Here is a 12,198-nt window from a genome sequence, read left to right on the forward strand (position 1 = left end):
CCCTGAGATCAAGACCTGAGCTGAAATCAAGAGTCAGATGCTTAACGGGTTGAGCCACCAATGGGGTGCCCCACAGGCAATTTTAATTTTTTATTATTTAATTATTTACTTATTTTTAAAGATTTTATTTATTTATTTGAGTGAGAAAGAGAGAGCACATGAGTAGGGTGAGGGGCAGAGGGAGAAGCAGATTTCTGCTGAGCAGCGAGCAGGAATGTAGGGCTTGATCCCAGGACTCCAGGACCAGGACCTGACACTGAAATCAAAAGTCAGATGTTTGAGCCACCAGGCACCTGCCCACAGGCAATTTTTAAATAGACTTTTTTGGTGCAGACTAAAACAATTAAAATAATGGCACTGGGAGTATGGGGTGGAGGAGCTGAAAAAGTTGGCAGTGGATAGGCTATCAGATGTTTACTCATATCAAAAATACTGAGCACCACAGGCATCTCTCTGTCAGTTGGATCTCTCTGTCCAACTGAAAACCTGAGTATAAGAAACTCAACTGCAGTCACTTTGATGGCCGCAGCACAGCTTCCAAGTGGGATCAGTATTAATATCCTCATTACATTTCTCTGTGTTCTTAGCATTCTTGGCCCATTAATGGCTCTCTTATATTGATTGTCACGGACCTTTCTGATGTTTCCTTCTGAATTCAAGTAGTTTGTCAAAGGACTCACTATTTCAGGAAGTTTGGTAGTTTCTGATGCATCTGTATACTGCACTTTGGGGAATAGTAAGTACATCAAGATTTCAAATTTTCCCTTGGTATAGAAGATATAAATAAATAATAGGATATGGCTTAATTGGGCTATGGCTCTATTAATGTTGAGCTTCTGCATGTGAAATTGTGATTAGTCACCCAAGATTGTGTGTGTGTGTATGTACGTGTGTCTGTATGTGAATGTGGGGTCTCTACTATCTAAAAACCATCCATGCACTGGTATTTACCAGGAAGATGTTCCTATTTCCTTCCCATCCCTCACTGCACCCCTTTCCAAGAGTAAATACTAGATGTTCATCTTGAAATGTGTTGCATACTTATTTCTTAAAATTGTTTGATGTCTGAATCATGATGTTTGAAGCCCCAAGTGCTACTTTAAATAGGAATGATGTGTTGTACTAAATTTCTATTTCAGATCAGGCCCGTAATGAAACCCCGTTGAAATGATTTTTTTCATCTGTGCACTTATCACTGTGTTCCTTTTGTGGTAAAACATATAAATTAGATTTTCAGATATATTGGCTAAAAACAAGTGCAGATGAATTTACATATCCAGAATTATTTTCTTAATTAAATTAAGGTGATATATATATTACCTCCTCCCCCCAAAAATGCAACTATACATCAACTAGGCAAAATAACGAAGACAAAGTATTCTTCAACACTATGAACTCTGGAAAAATTTTTTTCAGTAAAAAAAAAAATCTATAGACTAAGAACATTGTTTTGTTGAACTTATATTTAAAAGCCCGCATCAAATAGTGCACTAAAATGCTTTCAAATTCCCTTCTCTGTTAGGTCAATATATTTTTCTTCCTGGGTATGGATGAAACTGGGTGGCTTAAACTGGGTGGAATCTTAAATGAACTCAAATTTGATATCTTGTTTTCTCATTCACAGGAAGAACGGATTGGGAAATGAGCCCTCACTTGGCCTGATGTCAGTAGGGATAGAATATATTTCCTTTCCTTTGTTAACTATTAAATAACCCAGTAGAATCTTGGCATGTTTACTGCTTTTTCCAGCAAGAATTTAAGAAATATCTTGATGTACCACTTAAACTGATATACTCCCTACTTTTGTTGTTTAAGATCAATACAGGGCATCTTTTACCCTATGTGCTGGGTATGACACTTCAATTGGACTGAAACGTTTCGCCCAAGAAAAATTTCACGTTTCAGAAGGCAGTAGAACTACTGCTCTATATGGTAAAAAGATGTATTGAAACTTTGCAAAACTGATATATTAAGAAAGGCAGCTTGGGGATGAGCACTTGTCTCAACTGCCCAGAGGTATATTGAAAAAGTGCTTGGGGACAGACCGTGAGGTTCATTCTCCCTGGGAAAATTCTCTGGGTGAAGGAGAAATAGGTACAGAGGTATGTTCTTAATGGATTATCTCTGGGAAGGCTGGGATGTCTGTCTCATTTATTTCATTCTTTGCACTACATCCCCCTTTTTGGCATACGGGATGTTTGAAATGCTGGTAACTGTCCAAGAGGTTCACGAGCCAGATACAAGGAGCACTGCGGTCAGCTTCACCAACTCCCTGTTGCAGTGCATAGATCTGAGCTTCTCTCTAGTGTTAGGATGGGCAATCCTGATCCTGGGGACTCAGATGCAGAAAATGCAATTCAATCCAACAAACATTTATTGAACACATAGTCCATGTATACACTAGGGACCTAGAACAAGATCCTTCTTTTCAAGAAGCTTGTTGTCTAATGGGGGAGACAGACTTAGATTATCACTAGCTGTAAATGGGTTCTATTAGAAAGAAAAACAAAGTCCACTGAGGAGAAATTTTTTTTTTCACTGAGGAGAAATTTTGAGTGGGGGAAGCAAGGGGAAGGTTCCCCAAAGGAGGCGGCACGTGAGCCTCGCAAGCTGCATCAACGTGCAATAGGTAGAAGCAGGTGGTGTGTGGGTGGGAGACATTCTAGGCTGAGGCACCACAGCAAAACAAAGAACTCATGGCCATATGGGGGCAGGAGTGTAGGGTTTAGAGGGAGGAGTGTTTCTGTCCAGGGTTCGGATGATAGTCAGCTCCTGAATCCACACAATGGGGTCTGGAATACATCCTAACAAAAATGGGAGAACATTAAGGATTTCTACTGTGCTTCCTCAAGACCAGGTGTGTGTTTGAAGAAGCGGCTCTTTATGTTCCCAAGGGAGGAAAGAGATGAGAGTCATTCACATACCATTTCCCTTTTTTTTCTTTCAAGTCTTCATTCCCACAGTAGCTAAGAATGTGAGGGTGTGATCTATATCTAAGGTCATAGAGGAATTTAAGCGATGGAAAGAAAGGGATGAAAGCATGTCATTGTTTTTATAAACACACTAACCCCAAAAAACCAACTGCAGGGAAAGAGGAGAAAATATTTAGGAGCTTTTAAGCAAAACGGACCCCTTGACCTAAACTTGTGCTTTCAAGTTAACAGCATTTCAAAGCCTGCTCTCAGAGACCATTTAGAAGAATTTGGCCTCTTGCAGGCTGCCAGGCCTATGAAGCTGTGGGCAAGGTTCTTTCCTAAAGAGATTGGCTTCCTCCCAAGACTGGAAAATGGAGGTCGATCGCTCTATCTTTTAACACGGCTACAACCGAAAATGACAACACATGCCTCAGTAACCTCTTGGCTAATGTAAATCCTGCGAGGGAGAAGTACACGGAGACGATGACAACGTGAGAACCTTTCAAAACGAAACCACCATAAACAATCCTGTCTGAGAATCTCCCCCTGTGCACCCCTCCTTGGGTTAACCTGTGCAAAGCACAGTGCGTCCACGCACTTCGAACAAAAGTTTCCAAGCTCTTGGTAGCAGTGAGACTCTCTTCTTCAAAACAATCACTTATTTGGAAAAGCAGCACATCGATTATACAACCACACATTCGCAGCAAATGATCAGGGCATGAAGTGATACATGGTTTTCCTGGGGCAGCTTTACAATCTTCACTGAGGCCCTGATGAGCATTAGAAGAAGGTGACTCTTAATTCACATAACTGACTTATTCATGCAGAAAGGTGGCCTCTGGCAGGAACGGTGCCAGATGTCAACTAGGGAAAATCCCATTTCATAGATGAGAAAACTAACAATAAACAAAGGGATATTCTGACCCACAGACAATGAAAACAGTGCAGGCTAATGGTGGATGTGTGTGGGGTGTGAGGTGGGGGAGTGGTGGTTAGAATAAGGCTGAAAGATATCCCAGTGGCTATCAAAATATAAGAAACCATGATGGCCACAGTATGTTTACAATGCCTTTTTTTTTCTTATTTTATTTTATTATTTTTAAAAGATTTTACTTATTTATTCATGAGAGATGCAGAGAGAGAAAGGCAGAGACACAGGCAGAGGGAGAAGTAGGCTCCATGCAGGGAGCCCAATGTGGGACTCGATCCCGGATCCCAGGATCACGCCCTGAGCCGGAAGCAGACACCCAATCACTGAGCCACTCGGGCGTCCCTTATTAGTCAATTTTACACAGAGTAGGCATATCCATCCGTATGACTTGAGGGTTTGTTCTAAGCACTGGGAAAGCAGGTGAATATGAATACGAACACCCCTGCCCTCATGGAGCTTACATAAAGTGAGGGAGACAGTGACTAGAAAATATGTAAAATATGTATCTGATAGGTGGTGATGAATGCCAGGTGTAAAAGTAACTTAGACAAGTGCGACAGAAACACTGGGATAGAACTGAGGAGGTGGAAATTGACAGGGTTAGGTCCAGAGAAGGCCCAACCAAGAAGGTGGCGTTTCGGCAACGACCTGAAGGAAATGAGAGAGTTACTAACAGGAAAAATACAGGATGCCAAGTTGAATTTGAATTTCAGATAAACAGAGGGTGATATTTAGTGTAAGCATGTTCCAAACACTGCAGATTATTTGCTAAATCTGGCAGCCTTACATGGAAGTACCTGGGGGAAGCATACAGCAGCAGAGGGACAGCAAGTTCAAGGTCAGTCTGGCATAGCAAGAGGGGAGTGAAAGGCAAGGGAAATGTGGAAAGTCCCAGAGGAAGCAGGGGCGGGTTGATCCAAGGCCCTCAGCGCCAGGAACCTGGAAGGATGTGGGCTTTTACTCTGAGGAGGAGAATTTTGAGATGAGTGACATGCTTTGACTGAGGTTTTAATAGGTCATTCTGGATACTGCGTTGAAAATTAGACTACAGTGGGGGGGCGGGGGAAGGGTAAGAGCAGGACCTGTTAGGAGGCTGTTAATGCTCTGATGATGATGATGATTGTAATAATAACATACACCTAGACATATGCACCAAAATGTGCATTTAATTTTGGGGGAATGGGCCCTGGAGCTCCATTCATGGACTCTCCATTAAGAAAACTTGGTATAAAAAAAAAAAAAAGAAAACTTGGTATACATTTATGAGAAGAAAGGAATCAGTCCTAGAAGTAAATCCTACTTACTCACTAAAAATGCCACCCTACGGAATTTGCTCTAATCATTGCATTTTCATCCTTAAAAACAAACAAATCAATAAGCTTTCATCTGAAAAAGGGCAAGGTTTCTGAAAAACATCATACTGTCGATATTACCAGTGACTATGACAACATCAAGCCAAGGACATGGAGAAACTGCTCTTTCTGAATCCAATCACGTGTGGTGCCAGGTGAGTTCTAAAACTAAGGTTTCTAAGTAGATTGAGATTTGGATTCACGGTTAATGTTTCTGTTTTTTACTGATTTATGGATAAAGGGAGGGTGTTTCAAAAGAATAGATAAATGAAGGTAGTTGTATTCCAAAACCCCAGGGAGATACAGAATCTACTGACTCTTATTATCTGCCTAATACACTTAATTTTATTGTGCAAATAAGCAAATATTTCAGAGCTATTAAACACACAATGGCAGTGTTATATGTTGTAGTTCATGCAAAAGAAAATCAATCTGTCTTTTTCAGAAGCAGTCGGCTAACAAAATCCTGTCTCCTCAGATGAAATTGCTGGTATCTGACCAATTTTTGACCTATAAAACCAGTGATTTCGGAATCAACGTAATGAAAAGGTATAGAGGATAATCTCACAGTAGTCTGCCTTTCAAAAATTAAATTATATAGCTTCTCTGAAAAGAGAGAAGAAAAATTATTTTAATTATTATAGTAACTGAGTCACCTGGAGCCATGCCATAACTAGGCGAGGCTCTCCACAGAGGTGTGACATTCTCCATCCTCAACCTCTGAATTGTGTGTAAGTGAAGTTTTGGCTTTTCCTTGGCATCTTCCCTTTCTCAGGGGAAGAATTCCTGTGAAGCGCAAATCTCAATATTTAGGATCTCTGGACCTACATGTACTGTGAAATGAAAATCCAATAAAACGAGCCTGTAATGACAAAATTCCAGTCATGGCAGAGACAAAAGTGCGTAAGTATATTTCCTAGGTGCACTGGACTTAGCTGAGAAACCGCTGTCCTGAGCCTTGTGAAATGTAGGATTCTGTCCCCATGCGTTTACCTCTGGGAAACCTGACCTCATGAGAAACACCTGCTTGTCTCAGGTAACCCAGCCCACAGGAGGAAGAGGCGTTGTTAAATTTCAGAATTGGTCCCTTAGAGCTTCTGAACTCGGTCAGCTGGGTAATGCCCGAATGGTAACCACCCTGGACTTGGATTAGCCATGCCGGCCGCTGCAAAGAGCAATTACTCCGAGAACATTCTCGTCTGCTTACAACGAGGACCCTTTCAATGTTGCCTGGACAGTCCAAGTCGCAGGAAGGAGTTATTCCCACTCTAGTTCTGGTCTTCTGAAATCGTCTGCTTAATTTAAAACTCCACACAGCAGATTAGCACAAAGATGAATATGGAACACTAAAAAATTTTCCATGTGGAGTTTTTTTTTGTTTTTGTTTTTTTTTTTAAATGCATGTCAGCACCTTCATTCTTACGGACTCACGGCTGAAAGCAACATGCTAGTAAAAACAAGTTGGGGGAAGACATGCAAGTGCAACTTCGCACATCAAGTGCCTGCTGGCCGGATTTTCCAAACGGTTTCTCAGGTCATCAGTGACTACTTCTTAGGTACATAATTTCCTTAAAGATCATCCTATGCACTGGATGTCAAACAACTCCCATCCTACGCAGTGAGCAAAACAAAAAGACCAAAAATAAAAAAAAAAAAACAATAAAAAACAACAACAACAACAACAAAACGCATTTTGCAATGGCACCCGGGTGACTCCTGGCCAGGCTTCTCCCTCTGTGAGGCTCCCCCCCACCCCCCCAGATTCAATCACAGTTTACAGCAGTCCCCCTTGCTGGCACAGACACAGGGAGCGTGCAAAAAGCACGGATCACCTCCGCGGATCTCACAATACGCTTTAGAGGCCAAGGAAGCAGCGCTTTCTGCCCCATTACTCCCCAGAAAACCTCATTAGGATTCAGGGACGGTGGGCGAGGAAGGCCGGGCGCAGGGGGCGGCGGGCTCCCCCTTGGAGCCCCGGCGGGAGGCAACCTGCTGCGCTGGGGAGGGGAGGAGGCCTCCGGGCCGAGGATGCCGGCCTCGCCCGGGCTCCGGGGCTCACCTGGTACGAGCAGTTGTCCTGGTGGACCATCTCCGTGCATCCTAGGGCCCACACCCCGGCGCAGCACGGCGAGGCGAGGCCGCGGGGGCGGGGCGGCGGCGAGCAGGCCCGGGGGGCGCAGGCCCGGGGGGCGCAGGGGCTTCCCCGCGGCGGGGCACGGGCGCGGCTCGGCCGAGCAACCTGCGCGGGCCCGCGAGCCGCTCTGCGCGGGGCCGGCGCTCGCCAACGTGGAGCCGCGCCGCGCCGGGGGAGGGGGCGCGCTCATCGCGGGCACAATCAGCCAATTATATTATAGGCACAAAGAGAAGGCTCGGGCTGGGGCTGCTGTGACCTTCTGGTGCTGTACGGAGGCGGGGAACTGGTGCGGAGACATTCCAGTCCTCGCGCAGGGAGGAAGGCCGGCGAGGGACACGGAGCCTCACGGGCGCGCGGGATGCTGCGGCCGCACGCGCGGGCCTGGGGCAGCAGCATCCCTGCAGCCGGGCCGGGGCTGCCTGCGGGGGCGGGGGCGCCTCGGGACACAGCCCCCCCCCCCAGTGCTGGCCCCCAAGGGGCGTGTTTGCATGTTGAGTTTCTGAAGTGTTTGGCAACTTTGTAACTCACAGGAGGGTTATTTTGTGATTCTTTGGATCCCATCCCCCCCCCCCTCCAACCTCTTGCTGCTTTTTGGCTTTGAGCTGCCTTTCAAGCCACCCACAGACCGAATGAAATAATCAGTCCTAAATTCTGCTTAGGGAGGGAGCTCCTTAAGGTAGGACAGTCAGTATCATTCGTTCATTTCATGAAAATGTGACTAAACTGCAAGTTTTTTTTTGCTTTTTGTTTTTTTTTAAGGTAAGGGTCTCTCTCCATCTAATCCAATGTCAGGACTTGAATATATAGACACCCCCATAAAGGACATACGATCCCAGAGACAGATCATTCTACCTAAGAGTCTGTAATGGAAAGAATTCCGGACTGGGAGACAGTTGCTCAAAGGAAATACATGTTTTGGGCGGGGGGGTGGGGGTGGGGGGTGGCAGGGGGCGGACAATGTCTGAAATGCTTCGCAGAGTCATTCTGGGATTTTAGGATATATAGGAAGAAACAAGCTCTGTAAATTCTTGAAGCTAATTTAGTGACAGGAAATTAAGAATATAAACACACAGAAATAAAATTTGCTTATCTATATTATTCAGTTGCCATAGACAATTTGTTTTGTTGTTTTTTAATAAAATGGCCCTGATCACATAAATGGTACTCAGTGAAAACCTGGCTGAATTTAAACCACCAAATTAAAAAAAGCCAATAGAGATGTTATTCTTAATTCATTTTTACCTATCTATATACTTCCTCAAAAACTCTTACTATTAACCACACAGTCTTCAGTATGCTAGTGACAGAAAAACAAATACTTTATGCCTGAGGAATGAAATCAAGATGTTTGACAAGTTTTTGCATCAAGCCCAATCTTAAGGAATGGTGGGAATTTGTGATAGGAATATACGGTGAAACACTTACAGTTTTGTAACAACACCTCTGTTGCTTGGAAGGAGAAAAACCAATTTTTTTAAATAAATATTCTTAATTTTCAATATTTGAGATCCAAACAGGAGAAAAGTTTGCTACTTGAGTTCAACTCCAGGGACACGCTCACATGCATGGCTTCAGTCTCCTAGTCAGGGGAGTGAAAAAGGTGGAAAGGAAGGCCCAACTGATGATCTCACAGGTTGCTATTTCAGCACTGGGTTCGTGGGGTCCCAACGAAATGTGCTCTGGAGAGGTACCCTGCAGAAGCTCACAGCCTTTCTCTGTGGAATACAAGAGAAAGATAGGTCCTGTGACTGCAGGATTCTTTAAGCCTGTTCATTGGCAGGTGGCACAATGAAAGCTTGTTGAATGAAGCAGAAGCCTGAGCTAGATCCTGAGTCTTCTTAAATGTAGGATGAAGGAAAGGGGATGGAAACTTTTCAGGGAAAGGAAACAATATTCAGTACATCCTTATCCCAAACTCCCATCCTTCTCTATTGAGTAATCCAACCACACAGGACAGAGAGACTTCTGGGTGGGGTAGGGGCTTGCTATACAACCACCGAGATAAAGATTCCGGAATCCTAAATATGTGTAAGGAAAAGTAGGTCATAGTAAAAGTTCCTTTTGCAAGCAAATAGATGAAATGAAAATCCTATACCTAATATAGAAGGCCTACCCCAACTTTCCAAGATAGAACAGCTTTAATTTCAAAGGCTGTCAAAACTACTCCAGTTACTACTTTGACAATCTATGACCTAAAGACTCAGGAACATGCTTTCAAGCTGTACAAGGCCCAAAAAGCTGCTCCCTGGACTGTTCTCTTCTGAAAACGAAAGGCTCTGGGATAGATTACATAAGCTCCTAAAAACATTTATCATGTGTTGTTAAAAAAAAAAAAAAAGCCTAAACATGATCCCACACTTCACAGTTGCTGTTCCATAAATAGTGGAAGTGACTCAGAGGTGGCTCTGGGGAGAACAGATTTCTGACAATTGTATCCCAAATCCTGTCAAAAAACCCTCTCAAGCAGTATACACAAGATTAAAAAAAGTCATATATCAAGCAAGCTTCTCTTTATAGTCATTCATTGGAAAGGACTTTGTGTTACAATTTAAATTATGATTTGCTAGTACAAAAAACTTTAAACAGAAACCAGCTGTTCCAAAAACATTTTAGCTATAATAACTTACCAAACTACAGTAACACTTGTTATTTTTGGACCAAAAAATATTGGCCAACTCTTTAAGTATGGTCCATGTAGCATAGAGATTCTTTTTTCTTCTTAGGTCTACACAACTTTCCTTCCCATAAAAAGTACTGGGATTCAGATTTAGATGGAACCCTAAGAGAAACACTGCTGTTTTCCAGATATGGAAAATGAGGCCTAGGAAAGTTGTGACATGCTCAAGAATATAAATCCTCCTTGTCCTTAAGCAACAACAACAAGGCATCAAAGTAAGAAAAAAAAAAAAAAAACCTCCAGATTTTCTAGGTTCATTTCCTGTGAATGTGTTCTTACTAAACAATGCTAAATGAAGGCCCACTAGATTTAGAGAAATAAACCTTTTTGACTGAGCCAATGTAGGTTGGCCTCAAAATTAAAATCTACCATAAAGTAAGAGGTCTAATTATGGCTCTACCAAAATCTGAATCAAAGGTATGCTTAAAAGGAAGAAAAATTAGAGTATTTCTTGATTAAGCTATTTTTCTGCCCCTAAGCAAACTCTGGTGTCTGTAAATCCAGGAAAGTACTTTTTTCAACGGTGGCAGTTAACAGCAATAGAATGAAGGAGATTTTTGGGGTAACAAATGTAGCGATAAAAAGTCACATCTACAGGTCATGTGAACATACAGTTTCAAAGTGAATTATTGGGATTAGGGGCCAACTTGGAGGGGGCATGGGGAACTTTCTGGCACAAGCTGTGTGATTTGATAAGGGCTTGGCTTACACAGGTAGGTACATTTGCCAAAACTCATTGAGCAATACATTTAAATTTTGTACATTTCACCGTATGCAAAATTTCCCTGAAAAGAATAAAAAAGGTCTGGTTAGCAAATTTTGAACTGTAGTTAATGATACGCAGGCATTTGAAATGCATCAAATAAATGAGATGAATTGATGGATAGACAGAGGAGATGGTTTGATGGAAAGCTGGGACAAAGCAAGTTTAGTACAACTTTACCTGTAGAGTCTGGATGGGGCATAAATGATTATTCACCTGAGAACTATGCAGTCTGAAAATGTTTGTAATGAAATTTTAGGAAAAAAACAAAGTTATGGGGGGGTGGGGAAGATGAGCAAGGAAGCCATTGTCTTAAGCATTGTCTTAAACTTTTAAGCTTTTCCTTAGGAATTTTGGGAAAGCAGGTGGACATTTTATATAGCTTTCAGCTGTGCTTCTTTCAGGACAATGGAAAAAAGGGAATTATAAGAAAAATAATTTCTGGCCACATCGGGGATACTAGGTCCTTGGACCCACCCAAAGAACACAATCAGCATCACCAAGACAACAAACCTTAGAAAATGGCTCTTTAGTGTACGAACTACTTTCCACAACACCTCCCTGAAGTCTTACAACCTGGTAGTTGAAACAGATTTCCATTATGTGGCATGTGAAAAAGTGTTTCTGTCCTGAAGGAAGAGAAATAAGGGAGTACACACATGATTGTACTATGTAACGATGAATGGTTTATGCCTTCAAAGAGATCTTGTTGTCTGCTCACTAGGAATTCAGGGGAGGAAGAGAATTCTTAGTTAGGGTAAGCCAGGAGGCTGCAATAATCTTGTTCATTTGGTTGTTCACTTCTTGAATACCTATCTTTTCTATTTCTAGATTAACGTTAAGTTTCCTTAGAACTTGGATCTTGCTTGGTTTATTCAGTATTAATATTCCCAGCATTTGAAATAGTACCTGGCATATAATGGGCATTCAATCAATATTTTTTAAATGAATGGATAAATGACCATGACCTTCAGAAAGTCACCTCATTGATCTCCGGCCTCAGTTTCCTCTTCTAGCAATTGAGGATGTTAATTCCTTGTTGATTGGATTGCTGACAGGATGAAATGAGAATAACATGTAGAACAGTTCTTAGGTGCTCAGGAGAGGAACAGAAATGGATTTTTCCCCTTCTCCTAATAAAAGCAATGCAACAGGTCAAGAACAAAGAGAGGCCTGAACGATGGAGGTGATAGTGGGAATAGTCTGAGGTGGGGAGTGAACAAGACAAGGAGTCATGAGGCTTTGAGACCAAGACTGGAGGAAGACTGGAGCTGTGCAAAGGAACAGGGAAGTCAGAAGGGGGACCTTATTCTGGGGCGGGGGTGGGGGTTGGGCTGCAGTAATGAGTTATTTTCTTTTTCCCCATAAGGTTCTGAGTTGAAGGTATAGGGGGCAACTGGGGATGCAGAGAGAAGTCAGGCCAACA

At 42.7% G+C, this 12,198-nt stretch overlaps 1 protein-coding gene across 11 annotated transcripts in view; it reads right to left on the minus strand.

Moving 5' to 3' along the window:
• The window catches only part of SCHIP1 (schwannomin interacting protein 1), a 723,704-nt gene that overhangs the window by 45,692 nt on the left and 665,814 nt on the right, over nucleotides 1-12,198 (minus strand). The window contains exon 1 of one of the 11 annotated variants that reach the window (XM_072752395.1): nucleotides 7,258-7,438. The exons of the other annotated variants lie outside the window; for them this stretch is intronic. Within the exon in view, the coding sequence (XP_072608496.1) occupies nucleotides 7,258-7,287 (30 nt within the window). The 5' untranslated portion in view covers nucleotides 7,288-7,438. Of the gene's footprint in view, nucleotides 1-7,257; nucleotides 7,439-12,198 lie in introns of those variants that run through there. 11 annotated transcript variants of the gene reach the window in all.

This window comes from Vulpes vulpes, chromosome 3, assembly GCF_048418805.1.
Source record: "Vulpes vulpes isolate BD-2025 chromosome 3, VulVul3, whole genome shotgun sequence".
Lineage (NCBI taxonomy): Eukaryota > Metazoa > Chordata > Mammalia > Carnivora > Canidae > Vulpes > Vulpes vulpes.